At 39.1% G+C, this 25945-nt stretch overlaps 1 protein-coding gene across 4 annotated transcripts in view; it reads left to right on the forward strand.

The window, feature by feature from the left end:
* The window catches only part of kcnn1.L (potassium channel, calcium activated intermediate/small conductance subfamily N alpha, member 1 L homeolog), a 78606-nt gene extending 53061 nt beyond the window's left edge, over window positions 1–25545 (forward strand). For 2 of the 4 annotated variants that reach the window (XM_041562915.1, XM_041562933.1), the window contains exons 8-10: window positions 5713–5721; window positions 7604–7673; window positions 21985–25545. In XM_041562915.1, the coding sequence (XP_041418849.1) occupies window positions 5713–5721; window positions 7604–7673; window positions 21985–22269 (364 nt within the window). In that variant the 3' untranslated portion in view covers window positions 22270–25545. The remainder of the gene's footprint in view (window positions 1–5712; window positions 5722–7603; window positions 7674–21984) is intronic. The other 2 variants (XM_041562925.1, XM_041562940.1) reach the window with 2 other exon arrangements.
* The last annotated feature ends 400 nt before the right edge of the window (window positions 25546–25945 follow it).

The following is a 25945-nucleotide window of genomic DNA, read 5'->3' on the forward strand; positions in this document are numbered from 1 at the left end:
AATCAACTGGACTTGCTGTGTTTTTCCCCTAGTCATCTGACTGGCTTTCTTTATTCAGAATTGAGATTCTGAATTGACAAAGCCAGTAAGATGACTTGCGAACTCCTTCAAGAGGAAAAGTAAAGCAAGTCCAGTTGCTTTGACTTATTACAAAAGGGATACCAAGACATGGATGAATATGAACCTTCATATACACTGGGGATTCAATTCTGCCCTTAAAAAGGCAATATAGCTAATATTCTCAAGGTCTAATGATGAATTGAACTTAGCTTAACATTCCCTCATTTAAAATGAATAGTTTGTCTCCATGTCTTCATCCAGCAACTACTGCTTTATGTATAATGGCAACTGTGCTTAACAGTATAATGTGGGCACAGCTGCTTCCAGACCATTAACTATTTTACATTGCCTCTAGGGCTTCTTCAAGATGTGCTTGAAGATCTTTTTTGCACATGTCTCTTGACGGGTTTGACACTTTATACTGCCTTGGTGATCTTTTAAATTAGTTGGTTTTTGAAAAAAGAGAGAGTACTTTGGCCAAAAAGGAGTTATGGTTGACAATACTACTTCAACATATGCTGCTTTCTTATCTATTGGGAACACAGTCCAAGGGCGAAGCAGACAATGGTTGGCCCCTGTGCAGTGGTAATTATGGCCCCTGGTTTAATGAGAAAACTATAGTCCTAAAGATTCCACAGAAGTACATCTCCTGTCACCAATTGCCACTTTAATTTGGCATTATGATACTGGCTGATATAATTCAAAACTTGGAGGGTCATAGGTTACCCATTCTTGGCCAATTTCATAGAACATTAATGCATTTAGCAATGAATGTTTCTACTTTTAGGACACAGTGGTTCTCTAAATGTATCCAGACACCATTCCGCATTCATCAGTCAAACGAAGCTGTACTTCTGGCTGTCAGTCACATACACAGCCATCTCCTACTCTGATCTGGCTGTTCACCCTCAAACTTGATCATTGTCCTCCCATGTTATTCAAGTTCCCTGGCAAGTTTCAACTCTACCTTCCTTCTTACATACTGTATGTTTTCCATGTCTCTCTCTCTCTCCTCTCCCCAACACCCTTTCATTATGGTAATGTAATAAAAAGTTCACAGAGTGTAAAATCTAGCAACCTAATTAGATATTTGTTATCAAAAAGACCAGCCTATGCTATCTGCTGATTTGGTTGCTATGGGTTACTTGTCTAGTAGCAAACTTTGCACCTTTCTGCATTACCCCAAAAGTCATTTACAGTAAATGTAAGTGGTAAACTTATAGGTGAAATATGAATGTCACTCCATATCAATAAATCCCTTGCATTAATTTGTATTTTCAAATATGAGCATCAGTCACTTTTAATCGCTTTACATTAGATTTATCCTACTCCACTTTAATTTGCCCTACCCTTTATGTGTTTTGGAGTATAATTTCTTATGTTTTGACAACAAAACGATAATAGAAACTCGTTCATTTTCACATCTTCATTTTAAATCTGTAACACCCTATATCTTATGTACGAACACTAATGTTAAATGTCACCACTTCAGTTCCCTATAGCAACCAATCAGCAATAAGACTGACCACAAGCTACAAAATACAGTAATGGTGTGACTGATTGCTACCTGCTGTTGTACCTATGTTATGAAAATCAAAAAGCCAAACTGCCTGCTCTGTAGGACTATTAATGTTTTCATCTTATTGTTTTGATTTTAATAAGCTTTTGTAGATATCTAATTAGCTATGTTAGATTTAGAGCTAAATATAATTGGATAATTCACTAGTGTTTCTTTGGGAATCCATTAAATACGACTGAAATACCAAGGTGGCAGGCATGTTGCAGTCATATAGGTTCTAGCAAAAATAGCTAAGTCAGTATAGCTGCACCCTTGTGTTTCTTGCTGTAAATGAAATCTCCCGTGTTCACATACAAGGTGAATTGAGTATTCATGATCAATGCGATAATTAAAATCATGCCCAGTATATCTAGTCCAAATTCCATACATTCTAGCTGTAATAATTCAATTTAAGCAGTGCTAATGAACTGAAACAGTGCTGTGTTCATAACCTAGCAAGTATGTAGGGGGGAAATGAAAGTGGGCCTATAATAAGCATCTGTTAAAAAATTACAGTATTTCAGGTCTGCATTACAGAACCGTGTTATCAGTCTTTTAGCTAATCTGGGCTGCATGCAAGTAGATTCATCTTCATTAATTACTGATTTATCTTTATTATTTACTGACCCTGTGTACTGCAGATCCTTAAGCCCTGCCTCCTTTCACAAGGAAACGTGACATTGCTGCTCACCCTAGTGGGCAAAATACCAATATTCTGCTTAGCTTTTATTTAGTCGTTACAGCATAACTAAACAACTCATCCATGATGAGTCGTTAAACTGCAGCTCCATTCTTTCCATAGTATATTAGACCCTACATTTAACCTAAGGATGGATGCAGTTAGGGGTGTCTTGATCTATGATGATTTAACAAAGGTTCAAGCCATGTTTACCTCCTTGTCCTGCACCTGAGCTCTAAATGGAATATATGAGGGTATCACATTAATGCATTACAAATACATATAAAACTATATCCATACACACACACATATATACAGTTGAGCATTCTTTAATATATACCCCTGCCCCATGCTAACAAGTAAGATAACTAGTTACCTACAAACACCAAAGAGGTTCATGTGAATGAATAACAGTCCATCCTAGTTCGCATTGGAATAAACCCAATTGACAATCCACATACGCCATATTTGTGTGCAAACTTATATGGCTGAAATAGCTTTTGAAAAAACCTATTCACATGATATGGTAAGACATAAATCTATCTAACTATCTGTTTAATACACACAGGCAAAATATTTAAGGCTTACATACGTGTGCAGATGTCTGCTGTAAAACTTCTATTACTATGTCCCTGATCTTTATTGCTTAGCTTACGCTTAAAATGGTTGCCATGGCAGCACTAAAATACAGCAGCAATGCAGGCAAAAATCATAATTAACCAAATGAATGACACAAAGAATTAGAGTTGAAGAAAAAAGAGAGAGAGAGAGGGAGAGAGATCTAATAAGATAAGACAAGATAAGGCAAACAGAGAGAGTTAGCTTGAAATGGGGTTAGAAGGCAACAAAAAGGAGGAAAACAAAATATGAGAAAAGGAAGATACTGAGAAATCTGTTATTACTGAATGAGATAAAAATCATAAGAAATAGAAAGGGAATAGACAACTGACAGCCCTCCTCCCTATGGATCAAACAGCAGCCCTAATTCTTCCTCCATCACTCATCAACCCTTAGACCTACCCATTACAGAATGCACATCGTGCATTAGATCTGTCCGCTGCAGACAGCATATCAGCCATGAGACCCACCCCAGATTGTACATGGACCATCACTACCTAAACTTGGGATATCTCAAACTGTGTGAAACAACACACATCAGATGTGCAGAATGTTGAGTGTTCTTTGTGTCTTTCCAAAACTGGACCTATGTGTTTCTACTAGAAAAGGGTCTTCTACTGCATTGCTGACATTATCTTTCAAATTATACTGAAAATATAGAACTAGGAGTTACTGGGCAAAATTATAGTATGGCCCACCATTCCCCATGCCATAGGAAAATAATATATTTCATATGAAGTTATAAAAAAAACTGCATCAGTCTGATATCCCACCAGACTTTTATAAACCTGGTGGTTATTTTCATTTTTGCAGTTTGTTGACATTCTAGTCATGAATCTGAGTTGTTCACACAGGTGACAGTTGCTTGTGACCAGGGGCAGACTGGCATGCTAGAGTAACAAAGTAATTCCCAATGGGCCTCGGTAATAGTGGGCCTAGTGAACAGCCAATGATAATTGTCATGACAACAACAATTATGCATAAAAAACAACATATTGCACAGTTCTGTACACTAACTGGACATATACATTGAACATACAGTTAACATAGAAAAAAATAACTGATAACTAATACAACAGAAAAAGAGGGACCTACCCAATCTAAAAATTAGTTTCCTGCTCCCTCTGCCCAAGTAAAATGATTTCCCAGGATGCTCTCAAAGCCCCCAATATCTAAACAAGAACCAATCAGGTATAGCTCAGAACAGTAAATATTTTCATCACTTACAAGGTGAAAGGACTGTTCAAGATTTGGTCAAGAATATAATTATCTAAGTAGGTATAGGACCTGTTATCCAGAATGCTCAGGACCTGGAGTTTTCCGAATAATGGATCTTTCCGTAATTTGTAACATTAGAAAATCATGTAAATATTAAATAGACACAATAGTCTGGTTTTGTTTCCAATAAGGATTAATTATATCTTAGTTTGGATAAAGTACAAGATACTGTTTTATTATTACAGAGAAAATAAATTATTTTTAAAGATTTGGATTATTTGATTATAATGGAGTCTATGGGGTATATTTATCAAAAAGTGAAGTTAAAGATCACCACAGTCTGCTAGTGTGAAATTCCTCCACTCTCCATTCATTTCTATGGGATTTTTAAAAGAGTATTTATCAATGGGTGAACGTGAAAGTCATCCTTTGATAAATACGCCTTTAAAATCCCATAGAAATGAATGGAGAGTGGCGGAATTTCACACTAGCAGACTGTGGTGATCTTTAACTTCACTCTTTGATAAATATACCGTTATGGGAGAAGGCCTTTCCATAATTCGGAACTTCCTGGATAACTGGTTTCCGGATAACGGATCCCAATTGGCTACTTTAGATATACAGAATTGCCCATAAACATATTGGGCTTCATTGAGTTCATGGTTCGATTCTTTGTGAATGGATAAATTCAGAGCAGAAGAAAATTAAAAAGAGTGTCCAATATCTGGAGAAGTAGATACTTTATTGTTTAATGTGTTTTATAAGACATTTGCCGTTTTAAACAGTTTAGACTGCTAATACCAGGCTTACTTAACAGTTGTTTTTGATGGCCCAGGAAACCTGTCTATGCATTTTTTTGTTTTCAGTTAGCCATTGGTTTCCTGACTCCCAATTGCTATTAGCAGTCTAAAAATGCAAATATAACCGCAGAATTTGTCCAGTAACCAGTTATGGTATAATATTGAACCAACCCTTTGGGTATTTTATGATTGTGTCATCCCCGAAGTCCAAAGGAAGATAATAATTCATTCAAAAAAAGGGATAGGTTTATTTAACACACCATCTATAATTTATATTCTACACCAACAGTGAGTCACATTGGACGACCTAACAGTATTGTTTAAAAAATGATTGGTTGAAAATGTCTGATGTCTCTAAATAACTGGTTCCAACTTTGGAGTTGACCTCCATAGGGGCGCTATGTCAGGGTGAATTTAGCGTGAAAGCTTAGTACGAAGGTGATTTAGTGTGAGATTTGGGGTGACTGTGTTTGCTGTCCTAGATATTCTCGTAACTATGGCTGAATGATTGACATTATTGACATCCAATATTTTTACCATATCTTTACTCACTGCATAAGCTATGTAGGGCCATGAGCAAAGGTAGGATCTACAAGGGGTCCATTGTCTTGGACATAAAAAGTTTGACAACTGCTGCTACAAATCTTTGGAATGAATTGTGTAACCCCAAGTCCTCTATTAGCTGTGTTTTATTGTGTGTTTTTGTCCTGTTTGTTAACAGCAACAAAAATAGAATTCTGTTGTGTTTTGTCTTTGTTTTGCTAAATCTTCCTTACCAGGGCTCAGAAGTAAGTTCCTCTCTCCCTCTAACACCCTCTCATCCTCTACAAATACCCTCCTCAGGTGTATGTATCAGTGCTTGCCTGCATGGGACTTCAACTAACTGTACAATTCTGGTCTTCATCTCTAAGATCATTTTGCGGTTTCTCATTCAACGATGAATGAGAAATCCTGTTATCTTTCTTTCTGGTGTTTCTTCTTCCCTTATGAAGAGTATGCTGCTTTATATAGTAATGCTGACTGGTTTCAAAGTCTAGACTGCCAAGGAGGACTGATGAACTAACTTACTCCCTGTACATTATAAGGCTAAAACCAGCATCATTCTACAGTAGTTCTAAATCTAGTAATGGCCGAACATAATAGCTTTACATGAAACTGCAAGACTAGGGGTCAGCTCATAATAGGCAAATACTATGTGAGTGTGTCTAGACAAAGCTAGGACTTTTTGACAAGAGAAAGTATAGTAAACTAGCAACATGCCTGTATCTTGGCTCCTGTTACAGAAATTAGCTTTCATTATTCCTTCTGTTTTAACAATGTTTTATTGAGTTTTCAAAAACACAACAGATTATGGTTTACAACATATGAAGTATGTCAAGATAAGCATAGAAAAAGAATATACAATGCTGTATGACATACCAAGGAATTAAACAAATGAGTACATATACTTAAAGTCAAAGAATCCAAAGGGAAATAGAAAACAAAGCATAAAATAAAAGGGAAAGAAATAAAAAAATAATTAATTAAATAAATAAACCAAAACCTCACTCAGTGGTTTTAATTATTCCTTCTGTGGCTGTTCACAGGTAACTGCAACAGTTGCATGTGACTGTCACTGTAGTAGCTTGAGTAACTTACTTTATCTTTGTATTGTGCAGCAAGAAAGTAGCCAGAATTGCAGTGAAGGAGTGCAATTCTGCACCATGCACCTTGATAGAAAGGTGTTGTGCATTGCACAGAATATGGCCTTTTCTTATGATTAGATTTAAAGGAACTGCAATGAAACTTTGCAAATCATGTGACAGAAATGACATCACACATATTATATCGGCACCGTTTAGAAGGATATAATTTACAGGATCTTCATGGCTCTTGTAACACTCTGAATTTGCCCATTCTAACTATATGGGATAAACTCTGGAACTTATTTCAAGCCTGTAGCCCTCCCAGAGCTCTCTCTTGGCAATCCCATGTCAGTGCAGTGCAAATCATGTGACAGAAATGACATCACACATATTATATCGGCACCGTTTAGAAGGATATAATTTACAGGATCTTCATGGCTCTTGTAACACTCTGAATTTGCCCATTCTAACTATATGGGATAAACTCTGGAACTTATTTCAAGCCTGTAGCCCTCCCAGAGCTCTCTCTTGGCAATCCCATGTCAGTGCAGTGCATTATTGCATAAAGCAGCATGCTCATTATCAGGAAGGGTTGCAGTGGCTGCACGGGCTTCTCACAGACATTTAATTTCCACTGCACAATGCCAGTTGCGGTGCTCATGAACAAAAACAATGCATAACGACGCATGCAAAGATGTTTAATGTATTTGTAATTTCTGTCCTTACATTAGGGTTGCAATGCTCTGCAGGCCTCTCTTGCAAGAATGTGGCCCCTCTCCATATCTGTGCTATGCAGACAGTTGCTCGCTTATTTTTAACAATTAATATCGCATGACCAAATACATAAAATACATCAAACTGACTATTAACCCTACCAGTGACGGTGATGTCTACAGGAATAATTCATGAATTCTGGAGGGGTTAATATTATGTAAAGGCTTTTTTTTTGTGAGTGAAGGGAAGTTGACAGTGGCTTTGCATGTCTCATGTGATTGGCCAACATGTGGCTCTGCCAAGTCATTCTCATTGTCCTGTCCCCCCCTAGGCTACGCAGCGTGAAAATGGAGCAGAGGAAGCTCAATGATCAGGCTAACACCTTGGTGGATCTAGCAAAGGTGAGCATATTACAGCTCCAGTCCTCTGTCATTATCAGTGTGTCAGGGAAAAAGTCACTGTGGATTATGGTTTATGATAAAGCCGTGGTCTTTGTTTACATTGTATAATATTCAGGGGGAAACTCTGTGTCTGTTTGTGTTTAAAGTCGGCTTTTGCATTTTTCATGGTTTCAATAATTTAAAAGGCAATGATATCGCTAGGATTCCCCTCAGTGTGTAATCCTAATTACATCTCTAATTACATCCTCAGGAGTTTCATACATATCAACAAGTAAAGGGCTCCCCCTGATGGCAACTTTGTGGTACTTAACCACACTCTGTACAGCCTTGATCATACTACAGATATGAGATGCCAGTCCCATTTGTGTTATCCTCCAGTGTCATCTGATTTAGAGGGAAACACCAGATAGCTGTTTCACACATTTGGGATGTGTATCTAACTTCATAGAAACCACTGGATGTGTTTGCTCTTGATAATCCAACCAGTCACATCCAGCAGATATAAAGAGATAATGTAACTCCGATGTTTTTAAATCATTGTAAGGGGGCTACAGAAGCATATTTATGTAAACTATAGTAGTGTATCTGCATATACCAGTGCAGTGTAACACTATATTATATTTTAATTACTTTGAAAACATTTTTAATTGTTTGTTGTTACTGATCCCATAACAACAACACTCCACAGTTCCACCCCCAGGGCTAACTGTTCTTTTTGCCCCATGTCCAGTGCCTTCAACCTATTTTTCCAAGGAACAAACAGTACTTGGGGACAGCCAGTTTTTCAATTTAAGGTTCACTGTTAGAGCAATCAGGTTGGAGTTATGAGATCCTTCAAGCCTGACAGTAGGAATCCAGGACTGAATAGGTGACTGCCAGCCTCTCAAGAAACAAATCTGTGGCTTCAGAATACCTTGCTAGACCCTGACCATGCCCTTTACTTCATCCACACTGGGGGTATTAGTTTGGCAACTCCCAAAATATGCAGGGGGCTTATCAGTTTGGCAGCACCACATTTATGTAGGTCTCATTTCATTGCATTAATTGCAAACTACTTCAAATCCCTCTGTGGTCGGTGGTAAGTACAGGGCCGCGTTGCATTAGTGGTGCTGTGTCTACACCTTGCATTTGATTCAACATTGTGTGCAGGCTGAGCTGAAATACCCTGCCCCAAGTCCTATAAATGAGCACTAAATGGGGGTGATTGTATTTGTATATACAGCCATCTTTAACCTTCGCACTGTGTAGGGGGAGGCCAGCACTGCTAGAAATTTACATGGGCCCATTGACAGCAGATCTGTCTTCTGACACTTTGATTTTGCACGTCAGTAGGGTTTGCCAACACTGGCCTTGAGCTTGTAGCTGAAGTATTCTCTAGATATGAACTAAGCTTTCCCTAGTTCTGCACCACCAAAATACTGAATAGCAATAGGTCTGAATTAGAGGAGAAATATATAAAACTTAACATTTATTAAAATAGTTTAAAAACTATAAGAGCCATACAAAATTAAATTACAACAAGCAGTGATGTACTGAGGTGTTGTTGTACAGTGATTAATAAATCAAAAAGATTAATAAATCAAATAGAACTAAGAGCTATTGGGAGATGCAGTATTAGAACTGTATATAAAACATGCATTTACATTCAAGATTGAGGTATCCGTTTACTAAAGCACGGTAGAAATATTCTCACAAATTATAGACAGAATTGTCGCCAAATATGTTATCGCCAGTTTACTAACTTGCGGTAAATATAAAGTTGCAAATTTTGCATAAGAATGTGTGATCGCATGTTATCACATTCGCTGAAAATAACTCTACGTACACATTAATGCCGGGTTTGCTAAACAGTGAACTGTATGAAAGACCAAATTAATGCTAATTAATGCTGAGTGCTAAGTGTTAAGAGAAACAAGTGGAAGATGGACACTGCCCAATAAAGCTTACAATCTTAGTGGCTGCACCAGTGATACTGAGCAACCCATTCCTTTCTGGTATTAGAGCAGCACCCCCAGAACCTTTGTCAGGTTAATGGGTTAATTCTAAAGGCTCGCATGCATTGGAATGCCTACCCATTTCTTTGGGTGGAAGAAACACTGGCTGCTTTGGGGCAAGGCTTCTTTATGGCAGGTACCATGAAGGAGGAGGATTGTCCCAAGATTGATGTATGCGGTCCACTTGTCCAATGAGCAAAGGTTAGCTCTTGATTTCCACAAGGTGAAAGCAGTTCTGCAGTGGCCCAAGCCCTACACCGCAATTAAATGTGTGAAGGTAGCAACTCCTGTTGAACAACTGCTCTTAAACAACAGGTACATGGGATGAAAGCTGCAGTGCAGTCGAGTGGGGCAGACTACCTGATATTTACTCCAAATGGAAGTGGGTAGTGTTGAAGCAGCATGCCCCAAATATCTAGAACATTTAGGCAATTCCTGCAGTGAGGATAGAAGCCCTCCACTTGGCAGCTTGTCTAGGTGACTCCCTGGCCACCAATGGTGGTGCGGCAGAGGGATCAATTAGAGGAGAGGGATCTCTGGCAGCTCTCTTTGTCATGCGTCAAAATTATTCGGGCACCCGTTGACTTTGATGCATTTGGACCAAATAGTCACGAGTATAAAAATTATTGCTCGCGTAAAAATTGACATGTGTCAAAATTATTTTGATGCCTATTGACTTCAATTCAACAGATTTGCCCATTACTAATTGTTACTAGGGATGCACTGAATCCACTATATTCGGCCGAACCTCGACTGAATACCGAACCGAATCCAAATCCTTATTTGTATATGCAAATTAGGGGTGGGAAGGGGAAAACATTTTTTACTTCCTTGTTTTGTCACAAAAAGTCATGTGATTTCCCTCCCTGGTCCTAATTTGCATATGCAAATTAGTATTCGGATTCAGTTCGGCCAGGCAGAAGGATTCGGTCGAATCTGAATCCTGCTGAAAAAGGCAGAATCTTGTCCAAATCCTGCACCGTATCCTGGATTTGGTGCATCTCTAATTGTTACTATTCAAGATTTTTTCTCTGGCCTTCATTACACACTTGATTTTATTGACCAGTTTTTTATTGGCCAGATGGCATAGTCCAATAACTGGATTTATGTAGATGTTTATGGGCTTTACTTGTGCCCTGATAATTCCTTTTGAGTCCTACCTTTAAACTGAGTTATTATGCTTGCTTGTAGTTAGGAAGAACCAAACCACTCAATATCATCCTTAGTGGGATATTTATCAAAGAGTAAACACACACCTTTTCACAGTGTACTGAGAGAACCCTTACAACTCTATATTCATTTGTACAATAAAAGGTTGTTAACATTTAGCGTGGTGTAGAGAATCATATATTTTTGTATTATTTGTGGTTTTGAGTTATTTAGCTTTTTTTCAGTATCTCTCCAGTTTGCAATCTCAGCAATCTGGTCAATATGATCCAAATTACCCTAGCAACCATGCAACAATTTGAATAAGAGAGGGCCTATATAGAAAGATGAGAAATAAAAAGTAACAATAACAAGACATTTGTAGCCATACAGAGCATTTGGTTTTTAGATGGGGGGTCAGTGACCCCTATTTGAAAGCTGGAAAGTGTGAGGAGAAGAAGGCAAATAATTTAAAAAGTAAAAAAAAGAAAAAAATGAAGATCAACTAAAAGGTTGCTTTGAATTGGCCATTCTACTGTATAACATACTAAAAGTTAACTTAAAGGTGAACTATACCTTTGATTTAGGGGCCTATTCATCAAAGGGTTATAATAGATTGATAAATTGGCCCCTTAAATCTCCTATGCAACTGAATAGAGAGCTGGAGCAGAGGCGGCCGAGGCAACCGGGTGCCCTAGGCAATCCTGCCAGTCACCTCGCCTCCCCCTGTGTATGCACGCATGAACGTGAGTTCACCTGCACTATGAAGTCACGTGCACTGTGGGGGGGCGGGTTTCAAGTGAGCAGGCATGATCAGGGAGAGAGGCAGCTGGAGCAAAGAAATCCTGGACTAGGGGTAGGCAGACAACTGTTTAAAAGATACCTGCCTAGTGACCCCGACATCGTTACTCCCTAGGCAGGTGCCTATTCTGCCTACCCCTAATTTTGGCCCTGAGCTGGCGTGTCCTGCTCTAATGAACTGTGGAAAGCTGTGTTTTTATTCTTTGATAAATACACCCACATTAAACTCATGCATGTGACCTTGTTGAAAAACAAGGAAAGCGAAAGTCACTGAGGGTGGTAATTTGTAATTTGCAGCCACCAGGGACTTTAATCTCTTACTTAAAGGGATACTGTCATGGGAAAAAACGTTCTGCACTGAAATCCATTTCTCAAAAGAGCAAACAGATTTTTTTTATATTCAATTTTAAAATCTGACATGGGGCTAGACATAGTGTCAATTTCCCAGCTGCCCCAAGTCATGTGACTTGTGCTCTGATAAACTTCAATCACTCTTTACTGCTGTACTGCAAGTTAGAGTGATATCACCCCCCTCCCTTTTTCCCCCCAGCAGCCAAACAAAAGAACAATGGGAAGGTAACCAGATAGTAGCTCCCTAACACAAAATAACAGCTGCCTGGTAGATCTAAGAACAACACTCATTAGTAAAAACCCATGTCCCACTGAGACACATTCAGTTACATTGAGAAGGAAAAACAGCAGCCTGCCAGAAAGCATTTCTCTCCTAAAGTGCAGGCACAAGTCACATGACTGGGGGCAGCTGGGAAATTTACAATATGTCTAGCCCCATGTCAGATTTTAAAATTGAATATATAAAAATCTATTTGCTCTTTTGAGAAATGGATTTCAGTGCAGAATTCTGCTGGTACAGCACTATTAACTGATGTGTTTTGGAAAAAAAAAATTTCCCATGACAGTATCCCTTTAATAACAAGGCCATTGCTGCTTTGCTTTTCTGCAAAGTTTGTGAATGCAACAAGCCTTACCTTAAGCAAAGTATGGCTGGAAAGAAGAGAGAAAGTGGCAGCTGCATGTCCTAAGGAATTCTATCCTGGACTATGGCGATTTTTTTAAAAACAGGCAGTTTGGCGTAGGGTAGTTAATTTACATTACTGGGGTTGACTAACAATTTGACTATAGCTTTCCTTATTTTTTAAATGTGTTCAGCACCCTGGGGGAGGAATATCAGACGGTATGGTCTGGCCATGTTGAAGATGTGCACTGAGCATACAACCACATTGTTCACTATCCTTAAAGAGGCAGAATCTGTTATTCTTGGTATTAAACCTGGAAAGGTCTGCTGTCCATTGATCTGCTGCTCAACCTGCCAGGAGTGGAGATAATTCACAAAATTAAGCATTTGGTACAGAAACTAAGAAGCAGTATGTCAATGGATCACAACATAATATTGAAGGAGATAGACCCAGTGTCGGACTGGGATGCCAGGGGCCCACCAGAAAACCTTAGACCGTGGGCCCACTTTCCAAACTATTAATCCTCTCGTCATTTAACCTCTTTATCCTCCTAGTTTTTTACATCTCCTTAGTATACTCTACAACATTTTCAACATTAAGCCTATTTTTCCCATGAAGAAATAGGGAATGACTATGAAATAGACTAAATGGTTAGAAGCAAGAGGCCCACTGACACCTGGGCCCACCGAGTTTTCCTGGTATCCCAGTGAGCCAGTCCGACACTGGATAGACCAACAGCCAACTCCTTGACTCCTTGATATAGGTTTTACTGTTCAACAAAGGTAAAGACTGCAGTGTTTCTTAAATGAGAAGGAAAGACACTCATTACTTGGGGTTTCCAAAAGTTAGGCACCCCCAAGCGTTTGTATTTCACACCCGGGCCGGTGCTCCTATTTCATTGTACATGCGCCTGCCTTGGGAAACTTGTAGAAAGAAGAAGAAGGAAGCCAACCGTTCCATGGTGCTCGTTGGAAGAACCCCCAGACCAGTGCAGTTTTCTGCTGCATCACCTTCTTAAAGGAACAGTAACATAAAAAATGAAAATATCATGTACTGTTGCCCTGCACTGGTAAAACTGATGTGTTTGCTTCAGAAACACTACTATAGTTCATATAAACAAGCTGCTGTGGAGCAATGGTGGAAATTGAAAAAAGGCTATATGGCACAGGTTAAATAGTGGATAACAGATAACACTATTAGCTTATCTGCTGTGTAACCTGAGACTTTTCTCCTTTGAATGGCTGCCCCCATTGCTACACAGCAGCTTATTTATATAAACTATAGTAGTGTTTCTGAAGCAAACACAGCAGATTTACCAGTGCAGGGCAACAGTACATTATATTTTTATTATTTTAAAACTCTTTCATTTTTTGATGTTACTGTTCCTTTAACTGATCCAGAGCCCCAAAGAGTCCTAGGGCCTTACCACATGCTACGAACTTCTGTTACTTAGATATAATTGTATTAGTTGAATCTAATATTTAGCTGGCAGGGAATATATGACGGTAAGAGAAATGCACAGCAAGGTCTCTGCTCTTTCTGTGTATTTATAGCAGCATGCACTGCAGAGCCCACATCCAGCTCACTCACCTCAAACACAGCTGACAGTTTTCATGAATGTACAGCAGCTACTCCATAGTAACAAGGCACTTGTGATGCTCGGACCCCCCTCTGTGATCCGCTTATTAGTGAGGGTCAGCCCTGCTAATATGAGAGACCTGGGGGCTGTGCCCTTTGCAGATGATGTTACTGCTAGATCCACACATGGGGGGAGCAGGGGTTTGGGCTATTTAAATTTTTTTTTCAAGAAAACCTTTTAGTCTAATGATGTGGGCCTTCTGCATTTCCAAGCAACTCTTAAAGCCATTACCTCTTGGGGGAGCACAGATGAAGGACTGCAGATTGGACATCTACTATATGTAAAAATGTAAAAAAGGAAGAATCTATGGCCTTATAAATGAAGAACGTTCTGGGTGTTCTGTTGTACTAAATGAATAGTTGATCAAAGCAGCATTAACATTCCTTTTGCTCTGCTTATTCTCTTTTGTAACTCCCTATGATGTCCCTCACTGTGACCACAAAAAGAGCGTTAATCAATGCACATTCCCATGCTTGCACACATTTAGGAATTTTAGTCTGCTAAACCCATGCCTTATCATTTACTTTTGTCAGTATCCCTTTAGCTGTACAATAAAACATAGTGCACAATGAAAACTGTGAATAGCACAGAACATTTTGTATAGGAAAACATAAAATAGAGTTTACCCGGATCAGAGCCAACCTGAAGAGTTTTGGCACCCAAGGCAAAAGTGGCAATGCCACCACACTATTACTATTACTATATACTACTATATAGAAAAGTATTGCGTGGCACGTAAATTGGCTATGGACAATAAAAGTGCAATAAATAAAAGAATTGTGCTTGGCATTTCTCTGATCACTGCATATTGGTTTTGCCCTGAACTTGTAACTAAACTCCAGTGAATATGTGTGCATTTGCAGACATTGTTCTGGATTCATTTTGTTTTTTTTACTATTTTTAGCCAAAACAGTAGCAAAATGTAACAGTCATCTTCATGGCCCCCTCAAAAAATGCATCGGTCTGGCCCATTCTAAACACTCACCATGTGCCTTGACCCAGATCCATAGGTAAAGAATCCCTACTCTAACTATACTTTAATTCACTTCTCTAGGGGGTCATTGCTCTTATTACAATAACTGATAAGACTAATTAAAGTTAATTGCTTGTAATGTCCATGTACACATTGATGGGTTGTATGTAGTTTTTTAAAGGCTTCTTGATTCTTAGATATGTAGATAATAAAATAAATAACACAGGTATGGGATCCTTTATCCGGAAACCCATTATCCAGAAAGCTCCAAATTACGGAAAGCCGTCTCCCATAGACTCCATTTTATTCAAATAATCCAAATTTTTTACAAATTATTACATTTTTTCTCTATAATAATAAAAGAGTACCTTGTACTTGATCCAAAGTAAGAAATAATGGGGTTATCGACAGCAACCAATCGGCAGGTAGAATTTACTGGTCACCTGTTTAAAAGCAAATATCTTATTGGTTGCTGTGGGTTACTGCTCCTGGGCAAACTTAGTGCCTTTTATTACATATGGGGGATAGAATCCTTACTGGAAGCAAAACCATTTATTTAACGCTTACATGATTTTCTAGTAGACTTAAGGTACGAAGATCCAAATTATGAAAAAATCCATTATCCAGAAATCCCCAGGTCCCCAGCATTCTGGATAACAGGTTCCATACCCGGTAGTAATGATAGGTACAACCCACAATGCCCCCTGGTGGAAGCTATAGCAATTACTGTCTGTTTTTTGCATATACAGCGCTGTGACTCTTGTGCTATTGCTTTGGATTTGTTCTTCTGACAAAGCACACTTTTAATCACACTTTTAATAACAGCAGGGCACGAAAGAAGAAATATTTAAATGGGCAATAAGATATGAGCATTTTAATGATCCTTGAAACAATTATAAGGCTCATTTACAATTGCAAAATGCAATTTTGCATTCAAATCACCATGTTTTTTTTTTATCCACAATGCAGCGTTTTTCCAGAGTCATTGCAGTTAAACTGGTTGGTGGGTCAGCATCAATTTCACTTTTTGCCATGGTTGTTTGATTCTTTTGGCACCTATTGATGTAGCCTGCATTGGGAATACTGGAGTTTCCACATAACAAGTTGTGGTAGCTCCATGGTTCCATCGCATCTACAGATGTCCTTAGCCAGTCTAAGTGTAAGGCCACTTGCGAGCAAGAGTTTTTATTTTAGTAGCTTTACATGACTCCAACATCACACCAAGTACATGGCTAACGCTAGCGACTTTTCGGCAAAAATCACATCCGCAGGGACATCGCCAATGACAGGAGCAGATGTCAATTCACTAGCGAAAGAGACCGTCGCTATTGTTCGTTCGCACTCTATCATCAGGCGTCTTTTCATTCTGGTGAATGGTAGTTGCTCCACAAATTCACTAAATTGCGGATTTTAATGAACGTTACCTCTTTCGCCACCTTAGACCAGGCGAACTGCGGAAACAAAGCTACAGACCTAAGCGTAAGATTACTAGTGAATCGAACGCTAGCGAATCTTCACTATGCTCGCACTGAAGAAGTATCGATAGCGAAAACTCGTCAGCATTCGGCACCCAGGACGCAACCTCACATTTTAGTGAATTAGTAGCGAATTTGCACCTAGCGAAGTGGAGTGAAGTGGTCGCTGGGGACAATTCACCCTTGAGTGAACCTGCACCAATATTTCAGGAGGTGTGTAAGACATACCTGAGATAGGGACAGGGTTACACACCTCCCGAAACATTGTATTTGGTATGATCTTGGTGTCATGTAAAGCTACTAAATAAACACACACTCTTGCTCGCAAGTGGAGTTCCACTTTATTTTTCTGCAGAGGTTCTACTGTTTGGGAAGTACCAGAATATCTCCACTTGTGCCCTATACCTTTTAGTTTTTGGTATGCAGTGTAAGTGTAAGGATCATGTTTGGACAGGCCCGGATTTAGGGAAAGGCCCCCTAGGCCCGGGCCTAGGGCGGCAAGATGTTAGGGGCGGCAAGAAGGCGCACCCTAACATCTTGTGTAAGTCGGCTGCTCCTGATAGATCCGGCTGGCTTTAGGACCGCTCCTCCAGCCTATCTCCCGCTGTGGCTCCGCCCCCTCCCACTCCTCTCTGTGCTCGTGCTGCTGCTGCCTCTGCTGTGCTGCGTGTCCCAGCAAGGTGAACTGTTCCTGGTATGTACATTTAATATTTACCCTGCAGATCTGCTGTATATCGGCCATGTAGAGAAATATGTCATAGTCAACTTGCAGATTTGCTGGAGGTGCAGAATCACAAGTGTTCTAACTTCTAAACCTGTTACAGATTTTTTTATGTCCCTTTCCTGCTTCCTACAAAATGAAAACCATTTCAGTTCTTGTATTATAAGGGATAATGTACCCCCTACTGTAAATGATAAGGATATTAGAAGTCACTGAGGGGTTCTATGGCCATATAAAGGCACAAGGCTGCAGGCTGAGTTATACAGGGAACTCTGAGTATCATCATGTATTATAATGGATAATGTACCCCCTACTGTAAATGATAAGGATATTAGGAGTCACTGAGGGGTTGTTCTGTGACCATATAAAGGCACAAGGCTGCAGGCTGAGTTACACAGGGAACTTGGAGTATCACTCATGTATTATAAGGGATAATGTCTGCTGAGAAATAGGAACTGCAAAGATTATGCTGCTGCCAAGATTTGACTTTTTTATTTTATAATAAATATTTAACTGATGCTGCGGCTGCCCACTGGAGCACAATTGACAAACTTATCAAAACAAGGGACACATCTCTCTCTGCATCTATGTATAAAAAGGTGTCTATATATAGACAGGGTCGGACTGGGGTGCCCGGGGCCCACCGGGACTGGTGTCCAGGGCCCCCCTCTGACCCCCGCTACCTAGGCGAATCGCCGCTCGGCATAATTGCCCAGGCGGCGCATCGCGCATGCGCAAACGGAGCTAGGCACGCATGCGTAAATGGCGCTAGACGCGCATGCGTAAAAGGCGCGCATGCGCAAACGGCGCTGCGATCCGCCGAAATTTTGTTTATTTTTTTAAAAAAAAACTGTTTGGGAGAGGGGGTCTGGCCCGGCGGGGGCCCACTAGGGTCGGGCCCACCGGGTATTTTCCCGGTATCCCGCCGGGCCAGTCCAACACTGTATATAGAGAATATATATACAGTAGATATATCTCAAACAAGCCTAACTGCTAGTTGATCCATCTGATCCACTTTTGCATAAATGTACTGATTGGAAAAAGATTCACATCCAGAAAATGCGTGCGGGGGGGGACGGCACAGTAGCTGGGCCTAGGGGGGCAAGGAGGGTAAATCCGGCCCTGTGTTTGGATGCAATTACCTTTCATAAATAGAGTCAATACAACCTTGCATCTAGCAGTGCTCAGACTCACCAGCCCTTATATGTTCTGAATCTGATTCTAAATTTAAATTTCCCTGGGAGATACAAGGAGGCAAAGTACCCTGACCTTGGTGGTTACTGTACAACTAGTGATGGGCGAATTTATTCGCCAGGCGCGAATTCGCGGCGAATTTGCGCGTTTCGCCGCTGGCGAATAAATTCGCGAAACGCCTGTGAAAATTTGCGGCAAAAATGGGCGCCGGCGTCAAAAACGAGAAAATTTTTCGGCGAACCGAAACGGCGCAAATTCGCCCATCACTATGTACAACAAAATTGTTTGGCCTAAAATGCTTTCTAGTGCATTAATTCATTTCTTGCATATACCAGATATGGTGCTTCTTGGGTCCTGGACCACAGGCTGTTGCACATTAACTATTGAATCTACCCACACCCAGTGTGGGTAACATATACTGTATACTCTCCAATGAATAACACTGAGTAGACATTCATAATAAATGTATATTTTATTGAATAATATGTCTATATAGCCAGAGGATATTAGAGAAGCGCAGTAAAAAACTCTAACCAATTGTTTAAAAGAGCCCCAAATATCACAAAATATCAGTCACACTTACCAATCGATCATGTGCCCATTATCAGACCAGTACCCATCTGCAGATGGTGCAGTAGAACCATATGCTCCCTCTTTATGCCCCATTACTTTATAGTACTCCCCTCACTTACCTCCATGTATCTTTTCAAGAGAAAAATAAATCTATTGTCAACTTCTTTTAAAAGGATGTGTACTAAGTGTGCTTCATCTTTCTCTTAACCTGCTTGTGCCACTTCTCATTGAGTCTATTGGAAACCTTCTGATGCAGAAGGTACAGCCTGTTCTCATTCACAGATATGCATTAGAACATTTTCAGGTCAATGAGCACCTTTTCCATTAGTCAATTGCCAGTGGTATGGACGGTCTCGGGCATTTCTTCACTGGGGAAATACATCATAGCAGAGCAGAAACCAACTCATATTAAATTAGCATAGAAATTAGTGATTGTATATACATGATGAATATTATCTTGGCCCATTATTGGATATACAAAAGATCTTGTGATATCTGTGAATGGGAAGGTATCTGCCATTTAGCTTGTAATGCAATGCTGTTTATGTGTCATTGATCTTATCAAAGAGCATGTAAGTAGCTTTCATTTTAAGTTAAGTGTGAGTGGTTGTTCTATAAAGGTGTGCTATAAGCCCTATAACTCACAAGCCAATTGTTAATTATCTTGCATTGATGAGATCTTCTGTAACCTGAATATGTGGCTACAGCTTTGCTATTATCAAGGTACTTGGGTGCTTTTACACAAGGAGTTTCACACACACCTAAAAAATGTGCCCAAAAAGTATATGCTTTTTAAATCACCTATTCTGGATTCCACACCTCCATATTGTAATTTCCACCCAAACTGATATTACACAACAAACCATCCAATGTAACCATCCACATGGATGAGCAAACAGTCCTGCAATGACCGGACCGGAAAGTAAGCTGCAGAGAGATGCATTTCCCTGTCGGCTATCATAACTGATATGACACACATTGACAATTGTTTTTTTACATGAAAATCTGCCCAGTGCACTCCTTGGGCAAGGAAACTTTCAGCACAGGGCAATCACTATCTGACTGAGACCCAATTATGTATCACATGGGGAAGGTATGGTTTTGGGTCTATACACAGGCAAGCAGGTTGACATTTTCTGCCTATAGGCAACTTAAATGTACCCAACATCCATAAGGGTGTACCCAAAATGAATGCATTCCTTATTAACAATGTAAATATGCGAGAAATGTAAAAAAAAATTACAAAACTGATCAAAGTTTTGGTCATTCGGTGATTTTGGATTGAGACTAATACAGACTTTTTCACAAAACATTTGTCCAAATCTAAACTCTAATTTGTATATTCAAATTTGAGATTAAAAACATGGGAATCAGTGTATCCAGAAATTAAATAACTGTAAGAGGCCTATTTATTACATGCAGAGCATTAGGTTTGGGAGATCCAATATCAGAAAATAACATGAATGAATTCTTTAACCTGCTCTGGCTTTGATTGCATGTTAGTGTTTGACCAACTTTACAGCTCATTTGGGATGCTAACTTGTAAAAATGTAATTAAAAACTAATAAAAGTCAATAAAAAGTTATTGCCTAAGGGTAATCACAGACAAGATTTATGCACAATATGTTTTGGGGTCATCCCCTTTCTCAAATTTCACACATTGCGTGTGCTGCAAAAATAAACTCATTGCGGATTTAAGAACTGTTTTCTACTCATTTTAAAGAAGAACTAAAGCTTAACTTAAGAAGTAGGGTAGAATTGAATATTCAGCCCTGTTGCATCCGTTTATATGAAATGCTTGGTGATTTGTGACAACCCCTAAGAATAGCTTCTCAACAGCTGCTGAAAGCACACTGAGCATGTGACTGACACACTAACAACATCCAAGATTCAAAAGTCCTGTGACTTATTACTATAGAGATGCTGAAGCAATACGTTTGTTATATAAAATATGGCATTTCTAGCCATATCCATTTTTAGGGTTTAGCTCTCCTTCAAGCATCTCCTTGAATGTAATTGGACTCAACTTGGACTAAGCAGAAAATGAAACTACTCTCCATCAGTCAATCAGGTTACTTCAAAAGGTTTGTTGCTTTGTGCCGTCACATATTACCCCCATTCAGCCCATTGCTTCTGTGTTATCCTTCCAAGCGTAAAGAGCTGAACTGAAACAAGAGAAGCAGCAATGAGTCATGTGCAATGCAAACTACCAGTGAGTAGAGAAACTGAAACTCAATAAAAAGATATACGTTGTTTGATCTATTCCTGGCTGCTCCCATCTATAACTGCCTTAAAAATACTTCAGAAAAATGGAAAATAATTATCTGTATCACTGTTTGACATCGCATTCTCTCTTCCACCTAATTAATTATCAATAGTGTTCATTCTGAAACAAATAGGGAAGAAACCAAAATATTTTTCTCACATTTACACATATGACATATTTTTTTGGGTGGGGGGGGGTCCCTTTTTTTCCTTTGTGAAAAGCTTTTCACCACTTTTCTTTTCTCCAAAGTAAAATGTCATTGATTTCCCCCAACTCAATGTAAACATAGTCTCCCCTACTCCAGAGTTTATGGATAAGGTGAAAAATGTTTTTACTACCTGTCTATAGGTGACTTCAATTCAATTTATTTTTTCTATATCTTATAATTTTAGACATAATGCTAAAATATAATACATTTAGGAAAATCTAATTTTTCACTGTCAATAAAAAAAGTGCAGAAAACATTTCCCCCGACCTTTGAAAAATCTGTTCCCGTAGTGTTGTGAATATTTATCTTGATAGGATGTTAACAGTTGTTTATGTATTCCTGTTCAGACCCAGAATGTAATGTATGACCTCATGTCTGAGCTGCAAGAACGCAATGAAGACCTTGAGAAAAGGATTACAACCTTGGAGACAAAGATAGACTCCATAAACACCTCCATTCAGTCTCTGCCAGGGCTGATTGCTCACGCCCTGCTCCGAGAGCAGGGAGAACTCTTCCTTCTACGCTCCCATCGCGCATTTCCCCCTTCAAACAGCTCAGACAATTCATGGAGTCCACCGCGTCGACGTACTTCTCCTTCCACAGCTCCCCACACCTCTTCAGACAGCGGCTGAATATGTGCGGGGGAAGAGAAAACAGTTTTTGGTGGGAGCGGTAGAGTGAAGACTTAATGAGTTCACTAATTATTACTAATTATTCATAGCCACTGTGTGGTTTGATTATGTCAGCTTTTTTTCTTAAAAGCCTTGGATATTTGTTAACCCCTGCGGGTTCTTTGAAAATGCTGGAGTGAAAGTTCTATTAAAAACAACAACAACAAAAATGTTTGTGTAAACACGCACACGTGTGTACGCGCAGTGGCGCGATTAACCTCCTCCTTGCTTCAGGGCTTACCATGAACAGTAATTTGAGATTTATTAATCTCCCCAAATCATTAAAGAAAAAAAAATGTATTTATTTTCTTAAACTCTGATTTTTAAGGATGTCTACAATGCGTTTTTCCTTTTCAGGAGCCTTCTAGTGGTAAGTTATTGGCCATATTTTTCATAACTCCCATTATAAAGAAGAAGAAAGAATGTTTCCACGTATATTTTAATAAACGCCTTGAAGGCAGGGTTCTTTTTAGCCCCATTGCTACCAGAAAAGCCTTGAACGCCCACCCGGTAGTAAGGGTTTATGGTGAATATGGTCCTTAAGTAAGGTTTTGGACTGTACGTGTGTGTGTTTACATACATAAATATGTATATATAAATATACATGCATATATTTATATATAGATAACAGAGCTAAAAAAAAAAGATCAGAACTGTATTTTTTTAATCTTATGGCCTGGAGTGGTGTAATATGACATATACAAGTGTACTGCCCCACTGGGTGGCATGTATTTATATAGAGAGGCCAGGGTGGGTGGCCTTTGTTATAAGAATCTGTCTCTAAGAATTTATTCTTAAAAAACTGCCAATTTAATATGGGAGACTTTAAAACCTGGCTTGAGGCACGTTTACAGATGTTCTTCTTCAGTAAATTCCTGGTGCTTCTTAATGTTAAGGGCCAAAAATTCAAACATAAGCCTGTGCTCAGGAAGCCATCAAGTAAGTTAATTTACATAAGTGTAAGGTACCCCAGCATTGCAGGAGCCCTACAAAACAATGTTTAATTCTTTCCTGTATGCCATGGGGTCCCCAAAAGGAAGAGTGGGTTTCTGTATGTTACATGTGTGTTCATTTCTTTATCCGATTCTGGCCAAATTCATCCTGTGCTTTTCTTTTAATTAAACCTAAAGCCACCCTCAAAAACCCTCTTTCCTCGGAGGATCTTTGCATCAGGAACATTAAAGGCCCATGCTGAACAATAAGGTATATTGGGTTTTTAAACTGTTCACATACAAGTAGATGATTGCCAGTGGTCCTTTACTGATGTATATGGCTGACCAATCAAACTCTAGCCTTGTTTGAGCAAAAAATAAAACTCAGCTAGCTGAGAATACAATATATTGTTAAGAAATATACTGTCATATATTTCCCAAAATACATTCTTGTGGTAACTTCCACATTTCTGCAATACAATCTTTTTACCAATAACAATAGACCAAATCGTCTACTATCTGCTCTATTAAATACTACTAACTCTGATATGAAGAAGTCAACCATACTTTCAAATTTCAAAGCCACTTGAATTTTAAAGTGTCCCATCCTAAATTGCACTAAAAATGCTCAAAATTGCTCCTAAGTAATTGCAATGTCAGGCAGTTAGCATGAGTTTAAAGAAGACTACATATGATATTTTTGATATGACATATTCTTCTAGAGACTGGTTCTTAATCTGACACCCATCCTGCCCATGAATTCCCTATTGCACCCATAGGGCAGTGTAGGGCTCTGTGATGCCCCCTTTGGAAGGCTAAGGTCTTCCCAAGGACATGTTTGGCTAAAATAATGGTCTAGTCCTTTTCTGGGACAGTACTTTAAACTGTGGAAATATACTATTAGAGTGGAGTGCAAAGAAAGAATGCCAAATTTCACCTTTGAGTGGTTTAAATAAGTATATTATAATTTCTGCCTAATTGGTACAATACATTCCAGTGGCGAATGGTTGACAAGGGAGATACATTTTGGCATAAGAACCATGCAGGTGTCACTAGCAGCAGATACTTACATGAGAGATATACGTTTTATAATGCAATGAACTTCTAAAGTTACTTGAGGAAGTGTTGGGGATGGTAGTTCTTTTTTTATTAGCATGAATGGAGTCAGGGTGCTGGTGATGCATGAAAAATACCCTCACTGCCAAATGAGGAGAGTGTTTTTAAAATAACTGAATTTGTAGGGGCACCTTGGTGGCAGAAGAAAGTGTCATTAGTACAAGAGAGTGGGACACAGCTAATATAAGGTGGAAGAGTATGCTTAAATGCCAGTCTTACAAAGTAAACATAACGGATTGTAATTTGATGACTATTTCAATGTAATATGTTAATTGTATTAAATAGGTAATATGATGCCTTTTATTGGATCAATGTATATGTAATCAATAGTATGAAATCTGCTGTCTTCTGCATTGTGGTAATGATTGCCATACAGCTTATTTTACTCTCATGATGTATGAGTATTATCACAAATGTTAATGGACGTACAAAAAAAATGTAAAAACCTTTACATTCAATTGAATTTACAATCTTGAAGAACTGAAGGTCATTTTTGCAAGGAAAAAATTGACATTGTGATCGATGATGTACTTTCTGAAGTTATCAAGCTTGTAAATTCAATCAAATCTTAGGACAATAAAAAGTGCTATAATACCTATTCTTTACAAAAGCAAAGAAGGAAAACATGATTTTTTAACTTTACCAGTAAGGCTGGGGTTCTTAGAGGAATAAAAGATAGAGAAAGATAGAAAAAGATATGAAAAAGGAGAGAACAGATTTTGTGTTGCCAGTGACTGTAACCAGAAGGTACCAAAAATGATTGGGGGTGGTTTCATAGCTACACAAAGGCAATAGTGTAAGGCAAGCATGTTGCTAATAGGGTAGCCCAGCTATTTAAAGGAGTGAGTGGGTATTTCATGTTTAGAGAGTATCTAATTGGGGGCATGAGATCCCTTCCAGAATCTAGTCAGCTTCCAGTTTCAACAATGACTCTTATTGCAAAACATCTACCCCTTCTGTGCAGTGTGCTTGGGGGCCCTGTTGCATGGGAGGGGTAAGGCAAACCTGCCTCTTAGAGATGGCTGGCACCATTTGGTGGTTGGCCCTCATTAGTAATATCTAATTTCTAGATTTTTATTTTAAACAAACTTGAAAAAAAATTAAAATGACACGTAGAACCTATAATCGGTTTTCTAGAAAATGTCTGAATGTCACAGATCTAGGGAAAAAAATAAATACTGTTCAAGAATATGGCTTGTGTGTCTTTATTTACTAAGGAACTTTATTCACAGGTATCACCACACCAGGCATGTGTATTGTTGACAATGGTCATTGAGAAATATAGATGCAGCCTCCAACTAACACCCAGAGATAGTATAGAAGGATGCTTTGGGCAGTCTGCAGGACTGAAATTCAATTTGCAAAACGAATTAATTGGGTCTGCCAAATGTTAATGGATTTCATTCCAGAAGCACCAGGGCAAAAATATTTCCCCCTTCTTGTCTGAACCACACTCTCTCCCAATTCCTTACAGTTAAATACACTTCTTTTATTCACAAAGATAGAAGGACCTTCATGCAGGATTGTGTGATTGCCCCTTCACTCTACCTTTGTGATCTTCTGTTGTGTGTACCCATTGGAATCCCTTC

Source organism: Xenopus laevis, chromosome 1L (genome assembly GCF_017654675.1).
Source record: "Xenopus laevis strain J_2021 chromosome 1L, Xenopus_laevis_v10.1, whole genome shotgun sequence".
Lineage (NCBI taxonomy): Eukaryota > Metazoa > Chordata > Amphibia > Anura > Pipidae > Xenopus > Xenopus laevis.